Source organism: Canis lupus, chromosome 12 (assembly GCF_048164855.1).
Source record: "Canis lupus baileyi chromosome 12, mCanLup2.hap1, whole genome shotgun sequence".
In the NCBI taxonomy this organism is placed as follows: Eukaryota; Metazoa; Chordata; class Mammalia; order Carnivora; family Canidae; genus Canis; species Canis lupus.
Window position 1 is genome coordinate 46,023,399 of NC_132849.1, and position 19,203 is coordinate 46,042,601.

Below are 19,203 nucleotides of genomic sequence, written 5' to 3' on the forward strand. Positions count from 1 at the left end.
AATCCTGGGTCTCCAGGATCACATCCTGGGCCGAAGGCAGGCGCCAAACCGCTGAGCCTGGCTGCCCTATTTTGCTTATTGCAACAACCCTTACATGGTGTGTAATTTGGATCAGGAGTTGTCTTGGCACCCCGACACCCCTCTGAGGGTACAGATGAGGAAACTGAGGCAGAAGGAGCCTGGGCAGAGGGGGCTTTTGCGAAGCTGTTCTGCTTGAGTTATTATTCAACTTCCAAGTGAGGAAAAGTTGAGTTTGTGGTTGCCTCACTTCAAATGTTAGCACCGGAGCTCTGAGCGAGTAGGAAGGGGCCTGTGCCGAGGGCGCCGCCTGCACAGGACAGAGCACCGGCCATGTGGTCAGGTGCATGGACACTGTCATCTTGAGTGCTCCATCGCGCGAATGAGCCCGTGCCGGTTGCAGTGGAAACATGTTCTCTTTTCAGCTCTTCCTTCAATGCCGTTTCATGGCCGTTAGGGGTTTCGCTATTTTGGTCAAGTTGACTTCTAACAGTTTCTTAATGCCCCAGCCTGAAAAACTTACGTTTCTTGAAGTAGAAAGACTGGGTTAAGGTTTCTGCACATTGAAAGTTTTACCCCTTGCCTGCTCCCCTCCTGCCAGCCCCCGGTGGCGCCCCCTCACTGCTCTGCTCTGTCTGGGGCTTTGTCCCCCTCTCTGCCGTGTCAGGGCTCTTTCTGTATTGGAGCAGTGAACCCTTGCTCATGTGGCGGTCACCAGGCACCTGTCAGATATCCGCCACACGCCAGCACTGCTGTTCCCTGTGTCTCAGGGAACTTGACCTCTAGCTGCCGTAGCTCCTATGAACACCTCCTCAGGGCCGGGGTAGCTCATGTGGCCAGCTCAGCAGCTGTTCAGGAAGTTTCCACCTTGGACGTGGATAAGGTGATGTTTACCTGCTTGACTATCACGGGGTCGGAAGCAGTAATGCCTGGGCCGTATGGGGGGATGACAGTGATGTGGGAGGGGACAGTGGGAAGAAGGAAGGAAGGTGGTGAGAGGTGCTTCTTGGGAAGTCACAGGAGTGAACACACTTCCACTTGCAGAAATCTGTCCCCATAGTTGAATTAAATTAGGATGGGGAGGAGAGTGAGGAGAGGCCTCACAGTGAGTCCTGAGTGCTGAAAAGCTTCCAGACCTCTTCCTGCCCGCACTGCCCTGTAGTCAGCCTCACCCAGTCTTTTTTTTTAAAAGATTTTATTTATTCATGAGAGACACAGGCAGAGACGTAGAGGGAGAAGCAGGCTCCGTGCAGGGAGCCCGATGTGGGACTCGATCCCGGGACTCCAGGATCATGCCCTGGGCTGAAGGCAGCACTAAACCACTGAACCTCTGGGGCTGCCCAGCCTCACCTAGTCTTGAATGCCACCTCTGACGATCCCAGATCTCCACCTCAGGCCCAGCCAGCTTGCCTGCACTCACCCAGTGGCCCCTGTAATGTGTAACTGCATGAACACTCTGGTACCCAGGTCCCAGGCCCTGCATGTCCCTGCATCCTCCTATCTCCATCGGTGATGACTTTGTTCTTCCAACAGCTCAGACCAAACACCCAAGACAGGCTTGACACCTGTTTACCGCCCACAAGCAAGTTCTGTTGACCCTTCCCTTGAGGGAGGGCTCTAATCACCACCTGCCCGCTCTCACGGCTGCCACTGGCAGCAATGCCTGTGTGGCTGGATGGCTGGTGTCCAGCTGGTCACCCTGCCCTACCGCCCCTTCTCCACAGTGGCAGCACTCCTGCTGAAGCACCAGCTGCTGTCCTGTTACCATTCTGTGCAAAACCCTGTTTTGGTCTCTATCTCACTTGGAGGGAAAGCCAGAGTCCCCTGGAGGCCTGGAAGGCCCTGTGCAGGCAGGTGCTCACCCCCCTGCTCTGCTTTCACTCCCTGTCCCAGCGTGGCGGCCTCCTGGCTGGTGCTCAGGTGCTCCGGGCCCATGACTGTTGCAAGGCCTTTGCACCAGCTTCTCCCTCTTCCCGGGGGCAGGGAGGAGGGGGCGTATTCCCAGAGAGCTGCAGAATTTGCTCGCTCAGTCAGGTCTTCACTGAAATGTCATCCTCAAGGTGACACCTCTCCGACCTCCTCCTTACTGTCACGCTTCCCAGAGATCCCCACACCCCTTTTCTGCTTCACCTTTCTCCAGAGCTCATTCCCTTCGCATGTGCTGTGCTGATTTTACTGTTTTCCTGTTGTCTACCTTTCTTCATGAGAACGTGAGCTCATGCAGTCAAGACGTTCTGTGTGCATCCCCAGAGGTTTGAACAGTTCCTGTCATGAAGTAGGGACTCAGCGCTTGTTAAATGAGCCGACTCTTCCACCATGTTACAGGGTTTGACTCATTCCATCAGGGAAAAATACTCATCACTGGGGAAATGCACGTGTGGGATTTATTCAGACTTTTGGAAGGCATTTGACAGGTGCTACAACCAAAGAAGACCTCTGTGGTCACTGTGTCGAGTTGCTGTTCTGGAAATAGGAGTTGGAGCCATAGGGTCTTTCTCTGCTGAGAAAAAATTCGAATAGTAGAAATAGATACCAGAAAAGTAGGGCATTTTAGAATTAATTATTTTAGAGGAGGAGTCAGGTAGTGACATTTCTTGGTCTACAGGCTTCCAAACTCTAGTGGGAAGATTTCGGACTGACCGTAGACCAGCCAGGGCTGCTGGGGCAGGTGGGCAGCAGGCGGTGTCTGGTGTCCCTGACGGCCGCTTCTTTCTGCCACAGCCCCTGCTAAATGGAGCGCCAGCTTCTTCCAAGCCCAGCTCCCCCGCCCTCATTGAAACCAAGGAGCCCAACGGGAGCATCCACACCAGCGGCTCCACATCGGAGGAGCCCGAGGAACAGGACGCCCAGGTGTGTGCGGAGTGAGGGCCAGGGTGTAGCAGGGGACAGAGAGGGGAAGGTTGCTGCAGGAAGTGTCCTGTGTAGGAGTAGGAGACCTGACTGCTGGCCTGGGCTCTGCTCCTTCATAGCAGAAACACAGTGGGCGTCACCTCCTGCCCCGGTCCCAATGTCTCCTGGGTGGTTACTAGGGTCAAGGTGAGAAAGGGCAAAAGAGGCGCTCAGCCCTGAGACCTTGCTAGCTTTCCTGTCCGAGTCTCCTGGCTTCGAGGGGGGCATCCATGGAAAATTCTGTAGATTCTGACGGACTGTTCTGGAAGTGAGACTTCAGGGTGTGCTCACCTTGCTGGTGACGTCCAAACTCCACAAGTCTCGGGCACAGGTGGGGGATTTCCAAAGGAGTTAACATGCTCTCCCCCCTGGAGACAGGGTCCATCTTGGGAGGCGTCTGGGACCTGCCCCTTACTAAAGAGCCGCCCCAGTACATTCACTGACGGAGGCAGGTGCTCTGAGACCGGCCCTCCGCCCTGCTGAGGCAAGCTCGCTGGCAGCGCCCCATCCTCACTGCCGGGAAGGCCGGAGCACTGCCCTGCCGCTTTTAGATCACAGGTGCTGCAGCACAAGAGGGGAGACAGGGCTGAAAGTTAACTGGGTTTCTCTGGATCACCATGACATTCGGCAGCTTTTCCCTAGCGTGATTTTCTTGATAGAAAGGGGAAATATAGACCCGGTGTAACTTAGTAACAGGGGCGCAGATAGTTCATGCAGCCTGTGGTTTTTCTGTCCTCACAATCAGCCGCACCCTCCAGCATAGGCTTCGGGGCCAGAGGTGCTGTGCTTGGTGCCAGAACAGACCTTCCACGCCATTTTACAGAGAAGGTTGGAGCTGGGGAACAGGAGTGACACAGGATCCTGTTGTCAAGCAGTGGCATACCTGCGCTTAAGGCCGCACTGTCTTGTTTCTGGCTTCAAGATATGCTCTTGGACCTGTACACACAGCTCCAATGGGGCCACTGTCAGTATTGGGGCTGATGGCCGTGTAATCCCAGGCTGGATTCATATTTTTGGAGCTGATGCTTCTCCCCTGTGACTAGGAATAAAAATGGTAGCGGGTACCCCAGCCCCACCACCCCACTAGTGACAAGGGCGTCCCTTCCTCTCCCAGCACCTTCCACCTCACACTTTCCTTCCCCAAATGAACTAGACGTGTCCTCCTTTAACAGCTCCCTTCAGGCGGCACCTGGGTGGCTCAGTCTGTTAAATGTCTGCTTTTGGCTCAGGTCATGATCCTGGGGTCCTGGGATGGAGCCCCACTTCTGGCTCCCTGCTCAGTAGGGAGTCTACTTCTCCCACTCCCTCTGCAGCTCCCCCTGCCTGCAGCTCCCCGTGCTTGTGCTCTTTTTCTGTCAAATAAATCTTGTTTAAAAAAGAGCTCCCTTAAGCCCCAGGGTTGGGGGTCGTTCACCTCCCCAGAGATGCCAATGCACAGTGGCTGGGGAGCACCGCCTCCTCCAAGCAGGATGCGACAGGACTGTGCTGCCCTAGCAGCGGTCTCCCCCTCCCAGTCTCCTGCCCGGAGCCAGCGGTTGCTTCCCAACAGGCTGCCATTAGCAGGTGGTCCCACAGCAGAGCTTCTGTCAGGGACCCTGGGAAACTAGGAGGGATTGTGACTTTGGGACCAGACTCCAGCAGGATGGAGCCGTGTGGGAGCACTGGGAAGACTTCCCTCAAAGTGGTTTCTAGAACCAAGGGCCGAGTCCTGCTGAGTGTGATCCCTGTTGTCCCCTCCCACTCGCGCCCACCTGGCACCCTGGCTTGCAGGCCGACAACCCTTCGTTCCCCAACCCACGTCGGAGGCTGCGCCTGCAGGACCTGGCCGACCGGGTGGTGGACGCCTCAGAGGATGAGCATGAGCTCAACCAGCTGCTCAACGAGGCCCTACTGGAGCGCGAGTCTGCCCAGGTGTAAGTGGCTCCTCTGCACGCCCCTCATTGGCCCCAACCTGGGGGCTCAGGAAGTTAGCCATCTTGAGTGGAGCCCCTTCCTGATGGGCCAAGGCAGGTGTGGGTGTGACATCTGTGTTTCCACTGCAGAGTGAAGAAGAGAAACACCTTCCTCCTCTCCATGCGGTTCATGGACCCTGAGATGGAAACCCGCTACTCAGTGGAGAAGGAAAAGCAGAGCGGGGCTGCCTTCAGCTGCTCCTGCGTTGTCCTGCTCTGTACGGCCCTGGTCGAGATACTCATCGACCCCTGGTGAGGGAGGGCATGGCAGGAGCCGAGAGGCCAGGAGAGGGTGAAGGCCAGGAGCTTCCTAGGCCAGAGGCGTGAGGGATGTGGGTGCCTGGGCTGGAGCATGACCCTGAGGCAAACCTAGGTCTCTCCCTTGCCTCCAGTGGAACAGCCCAGCTGAACTCAGGCCCAGGTGTTTGTGGACCCCCTTCCTCCTGTCTAGCCCAGGGTTCCAGAATAGCCCTGGCATCAAAGCCAGGACTGAGGAAGCTGAGGGACAGAGGGATCCAGGAGGATAGAGACCGTGGCTGCATGGGCCTGAGTGGTTGTAGGACAAGGAGATGGAAGATGGCTCAGTCACCAAGGCTGATCTGGCTTCCCTCTCTTGCTTCGTCTTAGCACATGGATTTTAGGCTTTAGGTACAAACTGATTTCACACAGCAGCAGGCCCCCAGGGCAAGGGGGATGTTCTGGAGTCCTCGCTCCAGCTGCTGAGGCCTGTCAGCAGCTCACTCCTGTGCAGGGACCCCATGAGAGGGGAGGCAGGCTGGAGCCCTGTCCTGGCAGCAGCTGGGGGAACCAGAAGGAGCCTTGGACTTAGTCACAGGCTCCTCGCCTATTCATTGTGTGGCCATGTTGCTAAGCTTCCAGAAGCCAAAGATGATGATGGAACTAACAACTTGAAGATGATAAATGCCTGCCCTGCTAACTCAGGATTGTGGGAAGGATCAAATGCATTCATTCGTTCGCTGCACGCCGCTGCACGGATACTTACGGGCTACTTCCAAGCCTGGCGCCACGGGCGAGGAATATCTAGTGAACCCAGCACACGACACCCCTGCTCTCAGGGGACTTACATTCTAGCAGGGGGAGATAGAGGCCAAAAACTGGATAAGCAAAATGTGAATGCAGACAGGGGCAAGTGGGGGGCATAAAAGTCAAGTGAAGAAGGGAGCCCTCACAGGAGGCCTGACTTGGTGGTGGGAATGTTCCAGGTACAAGTGTGGAGGGCCTGCCCTCCCCCTTCTTTCCTCTCCTAGCCCCTCCCCTGATCTCACCCATCCCTCTGCCCCCCTCCCTGAGTGTCATCTCTTTGTTACAGGCTAATGACAAACTACATGACCTTTGTGGTTGGGGAGGTTCTACTTCTGATCCTGACAATCTGCTCGCTGGCTGCCATCTTTCCCCGGGTAAGAGCCGCTTTTGTTTTGGCTCACAGCCCCCTGGAAGTGAAAGTGGTGTGGATGGAGTTCTGCGTCCCCTCAGCTCCTTACAAATAGACTGGCTGTGTTAGGACAGTTCAGGCATTTATCCATCCATTCATTCCATGTTATTCACTCAGCTGAGCAAGCACGGGTGCGTACCCCAGAGCCCAGACAAACGGGAAAATGTGCAGAAAAGCAATGGAGGCCCACCTGGAAGGGGGTTGGCCCCAGACTCTGAAGGACCAGGAAAGCCAGACAAAGAGACTGGGATTTTCTGCTATAAGTGGGGTGCCATGCAGAAGTTTTGATCAGAACGACAAGAGAAAAGCAGTGTTGAAGGGAAACGAGTCTAGCAAGGGGCTTGTCAGGTAATGTGGAGGACTCAGGGTAAACTGATGCAGGAAAGGCAAGAGCAGCCAGGCAAAGATTACTGGCCCTGAAAATTGTTCCCTGACACAGACTTGCTGCTTGGACTTAGAGTGAACTGCTGCTGGCTGGCACCACCCCCAGCGTCCTGGGCAGGTTACCACATCTGCAGAAAGGGCTCGGGTATCTGATGCCCTGCTCTGTCACAGACACCTCCCGTAGGACTGAACAGAGCACCCGCTTCCTGCTCTACCTTCTCAGCTTTGCCAGTTTTTGGTTGATTCGTAGGCAAAGGACTTTTAGGTCCCTGGGAGGTGGGGGAGCAACCAGAGTTATTAGCAGTCATACTTATGGAGGAAAAGACTATCAAGACTCATGGCCCCTGGAATTCCATTCATTCTAGGCCTTTCCTAAGAAGCTCGTCGCCTTCTCGACTTGGATCGACCGGACCCGCTGGGCCAGGAACACATGGGCCATGTTAGCCATCTTCATTCTGGTTATGGCCAACGTCGTGGACATGGTGAGCTCCTGCTGTGTTTGTTGAAGGAACACACCTGCTCTCAGTGGAGAAGGGCTTCTGTATTAGCCAGGATGAGCAGTTTAACAACCAGTCCTCTACCATTTGACATGGGGTTGGAGTGGCACTTAGTTACCTAAACAGATCACCTTGGCCAAACAGAGGGGGTCTTGTACCGCAGAAACCTGAGACTGACCTGCTTCTCCCAGCTCCTCGTTCTCCCAGAGTCCAAGAGCCCAACACCATGCTCCAGGTCCTGTTCTGGATGTTGACTCAATCGAACAGTTCCAAGAAGTTGATGTCCTTATCTACTACAGCTTTGAGGCTCAGGTTAATTCACTTGTTTCAGATCACAAAGCCAGTAAGTGACAGAATCAAGGATTAACCCGATCTAAATCCCAATGCTGTAAAGAAGCTCTGTACGTCACTGCCCACGGGGCACAATACTTGCAAGCATTCTGCGTATCTGAAGTGCTCCCTACAGTGTGGCTAGTGTCTGGCATCCAGCAGGACCAGGGAGGTAAACCTGTTCCACTAAAGGAGCTCTCCTGTTTGGCCTTCGTCTATTTGACTGTTGCCAGACCTTCCTAGAGCCCAAATGGCTAGGGGCAGACAAATGATCCTCTCTGCCCTCCTCAATTCATGGAGAAGCTGCAGGTCCCAAGGGAGCAACCAGATGCTTTCCTGGGGGTGGTGGGGGGCCAGCAGTTGGAAGCTCAGATCTCTTGATTCAGAGCCACCAGTTAGTTACTGATGAGCATTGGCAGCTTGGATCTGCAACTGATGTTCTCGTCAGTTGTCATGGTTCCCAACAATTTTGGCAGTACTATATACGTGCTCTTACAAGTCCTACTTTTTTCAAATAAATGTTCTATCATTTGCTTTATTTTCTTTAACAATTTAAGCACAGGAAGAAAACCTCACCATGGAGACTTACTCTGATAGCAGGCCAGGTGAAAAAGACCTAGGGCCAGTTGATTCAAAGTCCAACTAGAATAAGTTAGGAGCTCCAGAACCTAACGTGCCCCTGCTTGCATGGTACCCAAGCACAGGCAAGAGAAGCCCGAGGCCCCTCGTGTTTCTGAACACCCCTGGAGCCTGGCGCCAGGTCTGGGGACCATTGTTTAATAGGGTATGGATGCTGTGCAGGACATCTCAAGATCCTGTAGCTAGTGGAGGGGTGAAAAGACCAGGAAGGCATGAAAACTTTCCACATGCTGAGAACTTCCCTAGAGCCAGACCAGCACTGGTGGGTAGAAGTTACAAAAAGGTTTGATTCAGTTTATGGATGTACTTTCCACTGACTTCCATCTGCCCAGCAGTGGGACCAGGTTCCAGAAACAGAAGTGTCTGAGCAGAGGCTGGCTGCCATCACGGCAAGGCTGTGAGTGGGGGGCTCACTGGTTGGCCCTGTGGCCCCTCCTTAAGTAACAGTGTGATATGCGCAGGAGTGCGTTGTATTTGAAAGCTAAAAACTCGACTCCTCACTCTGGCTTTACCACTTGCTGATTGCACTAGTTGGCACAAGTCCAGCCTCTGGGTTTTCTATAAAGGTGGCAATACTAAAAATACTTGACAATTTTCATGAATCTCAAATGAGATACGGTCAAGCTCTTAGTGGGAATTACTAACTTTTCTGTTACTGTTCCCTGGTAAATCGTCCTGGCAGTGTTTCTGAGGTTGCTGGGGGACGTGGCAGCTGCGTGTACACAGCCACAGGCCAGCCGCCTCTGACCAGTGTCTGCTGTTCTCTTGCAACCCGTGTTCTCCCCACCCCATGGTCCCGGCCTCCAGCTTAGCTGTCTCCAGTACTACACAGGACCACACAACAGCACTGCAGGGTTGGAGGTGGACGATGGCTGCGTAGAGAACCCCAAGTATTACAACTATGTTGCCGTGCTGTCCCTCATCGCTACCATCATGCTGGTGCAGGTCAGCCACATGGTGAAACTCACGCTCATGCTACTCGTCACGGGTGCTGTGGCCGTCATCAACATCTATGCCTGGCGCCCCATCTTTGACGAATACGACCGCAAACGTTTCCAGGAACATGAGTAAGATGAAATGTCTATACTGCCTCCTCCTTCCCACCCCCCAAGTCCCTACTCCAAGGTCATGGGCCTTAGGCTCATCAAAGGATTGTATGGAATCAGGGTTTGTGACTTCTCACAAATATGCCACTAGTTGGCTGTGATCATGGGGTAATGCTTTCCCTTCTCGATGAGTGGAAGAGCCAGGCTATGTCTGTGTTTGGCTAGCATCAGCATCTTGTCCCCAGATGGGACCTGACAACTGTCTGTCCTACAGCTTTCCCATGGTCGCCTTAGAGAAGATGCAGGAATTGTCCACCTCTGGGCTCAATGGCACTGTCAGGTAAGGGCAGCTGCTTCCCCTTTTTGATCTGCATTTAGTTTCCTTTTCTTCTAGAGACCAGAGAAGTCCATTGTGTCACACTTCAGAGGCACACAGTGTGGGAAATTCTTCGAGAAGTTAGTGTTTCTGTAGGAGGGCAGGAGCAGAGGTAGAATGGTTTGGGTGTGGACCTGGCCGTTGTGGCCTCATCAGGAGAGCAGCGGCCGTGTGGTTTCAGGGGTGGGACAGGGGCCAGGCTGGGTGAGGGGAGCGGGAAGAGCCACATGGATGTGATGGCTGCATGTAACTGGCTGGCAAGATAGACTGCAGGAAAATGAGGAGGAAAGAGCACTGCACCCTATGTAGAAGCTCTCTGGGGTGCAGGCACTCTCTGGGGCCGCAGGCTGGCCAGCGTTTGAGTCTGTTTCAGGTCTTGAAGAGGACGCTGGACTAGAAGTTCTCCAAAGTCCCTTCTAGCTCTGAATTTTTAGAATTTGGCCACTTAATAAATGAAAGGCATCCACATAATTAAGGACATGAGAATTAGGGACCAAAACAAAAGACCACTACACATCTACCAGTTTGGCAGGAATTAAGACGTCAGGGGATTATCAAGTACAATGGTAATTCACTCCTGATGGGACTATAAATTGGTACCATTTTAGAAAACTTGGAATTTAGTAAAGTTGCAAATAGACTTCTGACCCAACAATTCCACTGCTCCCTACATTCCTTATAGAAACTTGTGCACATTTCTATGTCCCAGGGCGTGTGCAGGATCATCCATAGTCACGTTCATCATAGCAACACATACACACAAACATCCAAAGCAGATGAAAACTCTATGTCAATAGCAAATGGGTACACAAGTTGTGATATATTCATACAATGGACTACTGTATAGTAATGAAAACTGCAGCTCCATACAAAAATGTGAAGTTACTAAAAAATCATAGAATGGTGTCTTGGTCCCATCACAGCAATGCTAGTCTCTTTCTCCAGAGGTCACACTTACTGCTGTTACCAGTTGATGCAGCAGTTATAAAACATCTGGGGAGCTCTGATGTGGATTCCCGGAGGGGGCAGGGCTAGGCTATTTAGGAGTCCAGTGATTTAAGATTTACATGTGAGAGTCTGGACTTGATGTGAAAGTGCTTAAGGAGCTGGGAAGTTTCTGGCCCAGGGGGACAGGAAAGGCACAGCCCAGTTGGAGGGAATCAAACTCCCTTCCAAGAGGGCAGCATGGGCAGATGGATTCCTCTCTGCCCTGCAGGCTGCCCCTGGTGCCTTCCAAGTACTCCATGACAGTGATGATCTTCGTCATGATGCTGAGCTTTTACTACTTCTCACGCCACGTGAGTGCCTGCACACCCTCCTCTGCACACAACCTCCTGAGTAGCAGGCTCAGGATCTAAAAACCAAGCTGTTAAGGAATGCTGGTCTCCCTTATCCAGCCTGGCATGGCCAAGCTGTCGCCAGCTGTTTTCTCATTCTCTCCCTTGTAATACAAGAGCAGTTTTTTTTTTTTTTTTTTTTTTAACCTCTTCTTCTGACTGCCCCCAGCATGCTGAAGCAGCACACGGAGCAGGTGTAAAAGCTTAGAGAAAATAGGCTGTTTCCTGGGGCCAGGGGCCTGAGGATTTTCACCCACCCAGGCTCTGGGGGTCACTAACACACTCACCATGGGAACAGAAGAGAAAGGGAAAGAAGGTGATAGAAGTTCTGAAGGGAAAAAAAGCAGAGAGGGAGGGGAAGAGGTTCCATGTCAGCCCAAGTGCCCCCCAGTGGTTTGCCAGCGAAAGTACGGCATTTCCCAGACACTTGCTGGCCAGAAGGAGGTGGGAACTCCACCCTGAGCTGAGATTCCCAGTGCTGCCACCCGGCTCCAAGATAGACCTGTAGCTAGAATGAGGTCCCAGAATTAGGGCTATCCCCGCTCCCCAAATATCCAGAAGGCTTCTTGGAGCTCTGCATAACCACAGCGAGGCTGGAGTCCTTGCTGTGGTGGCCTTGAGTCGGTGGGTCTATGTTGTCTTTCCCTTGCCGTTTAGCCATTTTCCTGCGTTTTTCCACGTAGAAGCCTTCCAACTTGTTCGTCTTTTCATCAAACAGCCAGCTAAAGCACACACCTTGCCTGTGTCTGTCCACAGGTTGAAAAACTGGCAAGGACACTGTTTTTGTGGAAGATTGAGGTCCATGACCAGAAGGAACGTGTCTACGAGATGCGGCGCTGGAATGAGGCCTTGGTCACCAACATGTTGCCTGAGCACGTGGCACGCCACTTCCTGGGGTCCAAGAAGAGGGATGAGGTGAGGGGCAGCCTCATGGCGTAGCCTGTAGCCATGAGGCTGATCTTGCCTTCATCAGCCCCTCTGGGCCAAGGCTGTCTCAGAAGAGCTGGCACTGGTCCAGGCAGGGCTGCACACAAGCAGCAACTGCAACATAAGCAAGGGAGGAATTTCACAGGCTTTCAGTAAAGGGCACTACTAAGATTTTCCGTGGGCTGCATATCATGAGAAGGCCCCATTTCAGATGAGGCCTTGGCTGGAGCCTACCAGTCAGTTGTGATCCCCTCACATGGAAGGGCTCTTATGCTTCACTCCCCCAACTCCATCCTCCATCCTCTTTCTCAAAGCTAGAGTTGTTACAGGGCCTAGAGAAACTTTTTTACTTACTCAAAGTTGTGATGAGCCACTGCCTTATAACCCAAAGTTAGGATAATCTGGGAGGGAACTGTCCAAAAAGCTGAATGTACTAAAATGTGTGTGGAAGATAGATTCATTTCTGTGGCACATCATTCCACTGGTATTTCTTTGAGCACTCTGGCCCTGCCTCTCTTTAGGAGCTGTATAGCCAGTCTTACGATGAGATTGGAGTCATGTTTGCCTCTCTACCCAACTTTGCCGACTTCTACACAGAGGAGAGCATCAATAATGGTGGCATTGAGTGTCTGCGCTTCCTCAATGAGATCATCTCAGACTTTGATTCTGTGAGTGCCCATCCTGCTTCTCTCCTGCCGCAAAGCCAGCTCATTCCAGATTCTCAGGACAGGCTGCAGAAGCCAAAGGGAAGTTGTAGTTACCCTGTCTGCTTCGTTTTCTTAGATGAGCCTCCCTGTGATGCAGGAACTTTAGTAGCCTGGTGGAGCTGAGTGGGGAAAGCGGAGCCTGGGAAGTTGCCTACAAGTTCACAGCATAAAGACTGGCCAAAACAAGATCCTGAGGCCCCAGGTTCCTCCTACCCCCAAATTCAGATTCAGTAAATATTTATTAAGAAAATTGTATACCAAGGAAAATACTTTTACATATATGCTCAAACACCCTAGGGGCCTGGCAGCTTTGTCCCATGTTAAGGTCCTAGAAACAGGCTCAATCAGGAAGACTGCCTAACATCATGTGCCCAACAAACAGAATAGGTAGGGGTTTTTAGGAAAGCATCTCTTGGAAGACTTGGGTTGCTGTGAACAGGCACATCTGTCATTAGTTGGCTCATTCATCTCCCTAGACTCTACTGACGTTTCTTTATTTTTCAACACTGGCTCAGCTTCTGGACAATCCCAAATTCCGGGTCATCACCAAGATCAAAACCATTGGCAGCACCTATATGGCAGCTTCAGGAGTCACCCCAGATGTCAACACCAACGGCTTTGCCAGCTCCAACAAGGTAGCTAACCACATCAGTGGCTGGAGATGGGGCTCTGCTTCCTGGGGTGAGAGAGAGGCAGCCCACATCTAGCATGTGTGAATCAAGGAGTTACAAGGGTAGCGGACCCTGCTGAGTGCTGCTGTGCCAGTGGGTCACCCATATACACCACCAGCACCACGTGATACAAATTTAAAATCGGGTTTACTGGCAAAGTTTAATGAGCAGAGAAATAATCAGATACATGACCCCTCCATTGTTGCACAGCTTAGAGCAGAAGCTGCTCCAACAGTGGCCATGCTCCCTTCATGCTCTAGACTTTTGAAAGAACTAGGGAGGAAGTAGAAACTGTCCATAAGATTATGTAACAATGAAAACATCCAGGTTGGGAGTTTTGTTACAAAAGGGGTCTTCAGAGCACACTGGCTGGCATCAGCCTGTTCTTTTGTTAAATCAGACCTGTGCAGCTAGTTGTTTAGCTACTAGGAAAGGAAATGAGCTGTGGGGACCCTGGTCCCAAGAGCTGTTTCTTAAGCTATTATCATCTTGTTTTATCTTAAAACCATTCTATAGGAGGTAAGTACTATTACCACCTCCCATTTTATTGGCAAGGCTAAAAAAATGTGTTTAAAAAGGGTTGTGGCCTTCAAGTGTTTATAATCTAGTTAAGGAATCAAAATGAGAACTATCCCAAACCTAAGAGACCAGGTCAGGCAAGGTTAATGATGTGGTAGGTAGGACTCCTGATCAGATACATGGCAGACAGGAAGCCATTTGGCTGGGGAGGATTGGTCTTCCCCACCTGGGGACCCTAAGGGATCCAGGTGAACAGTCAGTGGCAAGCAGAGGCAGCAGTCACCGACGTCTCTGTGGGAAGTGGAAAATAAGGCCTTTAACAAGGAGATGCAGAATTCTCCAGATGCTGGAGGAGGAGGAAGGTGTTGATACTGGCTCCTGACTCCCTGCTGCTCCCTGGCACAGGAGGAGAAGTCAGACAAAGAGCGCTGGCAGCACCTGGCTGATCTGGCTGACTTTGCTCTAGCCATGAAGGATACACTCACGAACATCAACAACCAATCCTTCAACAACTTTATGCTGCGCATAGGTAAGCATTTTTCAGCTTGTGTGCCCCTGAAAGGCTCCCTCTGAAGCAGGGGACTCAGCAAATTGACAGGTAGGGTGAGACTTAGCCCTGAGGCTTTTAGGTTGGGGAGGGTCACACATACAGCTCAGGATGGGACCTTAGGGATCTCTCCCAGATGACGACTGCAATCTGACAAAATGATGGTCAGCTGTGTCCCACACCGCTTACAGTGATTAGCCTGCTTTCTGAGTATGGCTGGAAGTCAGGCTGTCTACCTCCCCGAGCAATCCCCCATGCCTGCAGAGAGCTTTGCTACCTTGGTCCAGCCTGTTGGGAGTTAATGTCCCCTGCTGCCCCGAGTAGGAAGAGGCGCAGGGATTCTCATCCTGGGGGAGGTCACAAGACACCGGAACTTCCATACTGCATAAATTAGTTACCACATTGGCCAGGACAGGATAAAGAGGAGACATATTTGCCCTCTGGTGGCTTAGAGACAAGCTTCATGAGGAATAGGTTAACAGACTCAGGAGCTTGCTCAGTGGTTGGGGTCAGGTGGTGAATTCTCCATTAGAGCTGGTGGCTTCTGAGATGGGATAATGACAATACAGCTCGTGGCTGTACTCAATGTTTTGCTTCTCCGCCAGGCATGAACAAAGGAGGGGTACTGGCTGGGGTCATTGGAGCCCGGAAACCACACTATGACATCTGGGGCAATACTGTCAATGTGGCCAGCAGGATGGAGTCCACAGGGGTCATGGGCAACATTCAGGTAGGTCCAGCAACAGAGATGAGCATGTGCTCAGACCCAGGGGATGGGAAAAAAATCGGGACAGGGTGTATTTTGCCATGCACCACTGCCTCTGTGTCAGCCCAGAGTAGCAAGCTGGTAATTCTGGGAGATTACAGGCAAAGGTGGGAAGAGATGTCTCAGTAGAAGGGAGGAAATACTTCGCCCCGCTTTCTAAAATTTAAGTTCTTCTTTAGACTATCCTGCCTCTTGGTAAGAACTTTCTAACCTCTTGTGCCTCCAGCAGTTCCCCCCTGAAGTCACCCTGAATGGAGTCACCTGGGTTGGGCTAGAAAGTGCCTCAGAGTAGGGACAGGAGACAAAGAACAGGGAGTGCTTACTGTCCCCAGAAGATGGCCATGGGTTCTCTGTGGCAGCATCACAGTCTTTGGGAGAGGAAAAGACCTTAGGCAAACCACCCTGTGCCTACTGGTATATAGAATAAGGGGCTTGGCCCAAGAGGTCTGGAGAAGAGCATGACAGATGGGCTCACTGGGACCTGTGGGCTACATGCAGATACCTCTGGGCAGTCCTGGTCTGAGACCACACTATGTTCTCCTTCTACAGGTGGTGGAAGAAACACAAGCCATCCTTCGAGAGTACGGCTTCCGCTTTGTGAGGCGAGGGCCCATCTTTGTGAAAGGGAAGGGGGAGCTGCTCACCTTTTTCTTGAAGGGGCGTGACAAGCCAGCTGCCTTCCCTAATGGCTCCTCCGTCACCCTGCCCCACCAGGTGGTGGACAACTCCTGAATGGCCTCTAGCCCCACAACAGTCCAAATGGGAAGGGAGAATCTATTTTTTGGAGTCAAAGAAAGGCCTTGGGAAAGGACAAATGACCAAGTCCCAACATTCCCAAATTGTTGAAGTGCACTCTCACATAGACTTTAGGTTTAAAAATCTCCTCAAGCCTTCATTTGTTCATGGATACGTGAGCTCTGAGGATGGCCATACTATTCCTCAGTGTGCCTGCAGCTTCCTCAGAGAGTAGGGGTCTTAGGCGTAGTACTGGAACAATCCTTCCGGAGCCCTGGGTCTGACCAGCCCTCCTTCCCCCAGAGAGGCCATGGCCACTGTGAGTAGGAAATGTGTCCGGGGTGGAACAAAGCAGCCTTTGCTTCCAGGCTGGGAGCAGAGGTGGGAAAGCTGTACTTCAGAAGAGGACTTGGCGGCTGAGTAGGCAAGTGTTCTGCTCCCCAGCGCTCACCTGGAAGCAGCCTTTTCAAGCTGGAGACCTGCTTGTCTCCATATGGTCCAGGTTAGGTGACCTGGCCCTCATGCTGATGTTCCTGATAATCTTGAAAGGTTCTTCTGGAACCCCTGCCACCTTAGTCATGAGAGCAGAAAGTGCAATATATCCTTTTACCTGGTGGGAGGGAGGGAAAGGGAATTTATTTCTGAGAGAAAAATATATAAACAGATCTTCTACATTTATATTTTTAACTTTCTGTTAAAAAAAAAAAACCACTTTCCGATATTGCCTTGCCTCTTGAGCTCTTGCTACAGTCGCCTTTGCTACTGCTTTAAAAGAGAATTTACAGGTATTGATAAAGAACAAGACTGTTTTATTAAAAGCTTTATTCAACTTGAATGTGATCACTGTGAGAATTCTGTTAAGTACTTTGCTAACTCACACCATGCATCCTTACCACATGCCTGAAAGGCAAGAGCCTGAACTAAGACATGTGATTAGTCTCAAACTCCTTTCCTCTAAATGGTGGTCCAAGCTGACCCTACCTGTCCCCTGGGCATCCACACCAGGTAGGTTGCTTCCCGATCAACAAGTCTAGGAAGTGACCACATTAGAGGCCTGGATGCAGCTCTGGGTCCAGGGCAGGAAGGAAAGTAAAGACTCCTATTTGTGACTGGGCAAAGCGAGGACAGGCATTGAAATCGCTGGACCCTGCCAGACACAGGCTTTCACATCTGAGCACCATCCCTATACATATCCCCATAAGGAACAAAACGTGTCAGCAAGGCTGAGGCCAGGATTAAGGAGAAAGGATCCACTACTGAGATCAGAAGACTGCAAGGGTTGGGGGGTTGGAATAACCATGCAGCTGAGAACTTGCAGGAGAGAGATAAGGGAGTGTGGGTCTGCTTCCGTTTACTACCAGAGTTTGAGCAGACTTCCAATCAGGCTTCTTTATAGCTGACTTAATACATACAAACTCTCTACTAGCATGTTTAGAACAAGGTATTAGCTACATAGAGCCTGATAGCCACAGTACTTTCTCCATATTCTTTATAAAACTGTAGCCTAGAACAAACAGCTTCAAAATAAAGATCAAACATACCTTCTCCTTAACCGTGTGATTCCTGTCACATAAGGAATCTAGAGTGTTCTAAGAACTTTCTCTGCAAAAGTCTCAAAGTAAGGCAGACTTAAAGCTTTCTTTCATTAAAAGCTAAACATACCTTTTAGCTAAAAGGTACAAACTCCCTTTCACAAAATGCCTTCTGCCCCATAAACCATTATGATTTTCATCTAAAACATATGCTCAATACCTCCACCGTCCAAACTTGCCCCCTGCCACCCTGATGAGGTGGGTGTCTGTTCTCATTGCAAGGACAGTCCCCAGGCAGGGGTCTGAGCCTTTCAATACTTTGCAGTTCCTAGGACCTAGTCTGGGACTATGCACAGTATTATTTTACTCACTTTTGACGTGTTCCCAATGAAAATAGTATCCTAGACCTGGGTCACATCCAACTTCTCTCCTTTTCTTGCAAATGAAGTAAAAACTTGATGTAAGGGCTTCGTAAAAAACAGATTTTCATGAGATGCTCGTTGTTCTTCCCATGAGGGGGGTAATGCATCCATTTCTAAAACATATCAATCTCCTTTAGTGAAATTGAGGGAATCAGAACCCATATCATTGATGTTCTGGACTCATGTAACCTGTTTTTTTGCTCTAGAACTGAGACCAAATGAAATTTTGAGACCCAGACTCTGTCAGAAGTCTAAAACCTATGGTGTGAAATCTGTGGCAGCTTCAAAACTTCCACCTCCTAAAAATATTTGATCCTATTTTTCATTATTGCCCATGTCACATGACTATGGTACATTTAACTAAAACAATAACACAACTCAGCCAGCCGTAAGAAATTCCCATATACAGAAGAGTCTCTAGAGAACTAAGTGTATACTTATTTGTCTAATTGGCTTCTTAGTGAAATGAGTATTTTGGCCTTCTTCAACACAAGTAACCCTATGACTCAGCCTCATTAGCTGTCTCTTTTCAAGAGGGGTCTCCAATGACAACAAATCACAAACTGATGGAACACTGGCAGAGTTGGATGGAGCAAAGGAGGTGGGAACTAGGGTAATTATGTTTGCTACTAACAAAAGAGAGGAAAAATGGTTAAAAAAAAAAAAAGGAAAATATTCTTTGTATCTTAGTAAATTTCTAGTCAATTAACAGAATACGTCTCCAGAGGTCCAACTGATATAGTCTACCTATTTTACTATGTTTCATTTAACTTGAATCACACAGAGCACGTTATTTCTTCATTGAGGCATCTTCCTCTCACCTGGGTAGGTAATGGTGACGTCCGTTGGGAGGGTGGTTGTGAGGTCCTTATACAGCAGTCTAGCACAAAACAGGAACTGACCCCGCAGCTCCACTTTGTAAGTAAATGACAGCAAGTTGCACAGTGGGTTTCTCTGCAAGGGCCGAGCGAGATAGGCTGCAAAGTCACTCTGAAGAGGGTGGGGATCAAGACACAAAGTATATGATGATTATAGTTCCAAAGGCAGTGAGTGGTGGTGACTTCAAACATATCTACAAAAATAGGGCCCATGAATCAAATTTCAGAGACTTAAAGGACAGAGAAAAGTCTGTAAAAAGAACTAATGATAAAGATTTAAAATATAACTAAGAGTTGGCAGCATCCTAGGAAGGCCTGCAGGAAGTGCTAAATAATTGGCCAGAGCCTGGGGACAAAAGGGAGATATGTTGTCTTTGTATAGCTGGCTAAAATGCTTTGTGTCTGCATTCTCATATCAGTTTAACTAACAACCAAGAGCTTCAGAGTCATTCTAAATTCATGGGAGGGAGGCACTAACTTATAAAAGTCACCTATTCTTTATCTGCATTCATTTCCTGTCTACTTAAAAAAACTTGTTTTACCCCAAAACTAGCTCCACTGCAACCCTGAGAAGCTAG

The 19,203-nt window shown here is 50.5% G+C and overlaps 2 protein-coding genes across 12 annotated transcripts in view; one reads left to right on the top strand and one right to left on the bottom strand.

Annotated features, from left to right (window-relative positions):
• ADCY3 (adenylate cyclase 3) overlaps positions 1–16,628 on the top strand; it is a 78,934-nt gene extending 62,306 nt beyond the window's left edge. Inside the window, exons 9-22 of the mRNA XM_072770857.1 lie at positions 2,740–2,868; positions 4,678–4,820; positions 4,950–5,111; positions 6,190–6,277; positions 7,062–7,178; positions 8,970–9,229; positions 9,483–9,548; positions 10,801–10,882; positions 11,678–11,836; positions 12,370–12,516; positions 13,071–13,190; positions 14,151–14,274; positions 14,898–15,022; positions 15,608–16,628. Of these exons, the coding sequence (XP_072626958.1) occupies positions 2,740–2,868; positions 4,678–4,820; positions 4,950–5,111; positions 6,190–6,277; positions 7,062–7,178; positions 8,970–9,229; positions 9,483–9,548; positions 10,801–10,882; positions 11,678–11,836; positions 12,370–12,516; positions 13,071–13,190; positions 14,151–14,274; positions 14,898–15,022; positions 15,608–15,790 (1,905 nt within the window). The 3' untranslated portion in view covers positions 15,791–16,628. The remainder of the gene's footprint in view (positions 1–2,739; positions 2,869–4,677; positions 4,821–4,949; positions 5,112–6,189; positions 6,278–7,061; positions 7,179–8,969; positions 9,230–9,482; positions 9,549–10,800; positions 10,883–11,677; positions 11,837–12,369; positions 12,517–13,070; positions 13,191–14,150; positions 14,275–14,897; positions 15,023–15,607) is intronic.
• The window catches only part of CENPO (centromere protein O), a 34,082-nt gene continuing 25,264 nt past the window's right edge, over positions 10,386–19,203 (bottom strand). For 10 of the 11 annotated variants that reach the window (XM_072770868.1, XM_072770861.1, XM_072770863.1 and 7 more), the window contains 3 exons: positions 18,569–18,737; positions 17,697–17,860; positions 10,386–16,403 (listed from right to left, as the gene is read on the bottom strand). In XM_072770868.1, the coding sequence (XP_072626969.1) occupies positions 17,727–17,860; positions 18,569–18,737 (303 nt within the window). In that variant the 3' untranslated portion in view covers positions 10,386–16,403; positions 17,697–17,726. The remainder of the gene's footprint in view (positions 16,404–17,696; positions 17,861–18,568; positions 18,738–19,203) is intronic. The other variant, XM_072770864.1, reaches the window with a different exon arrangement.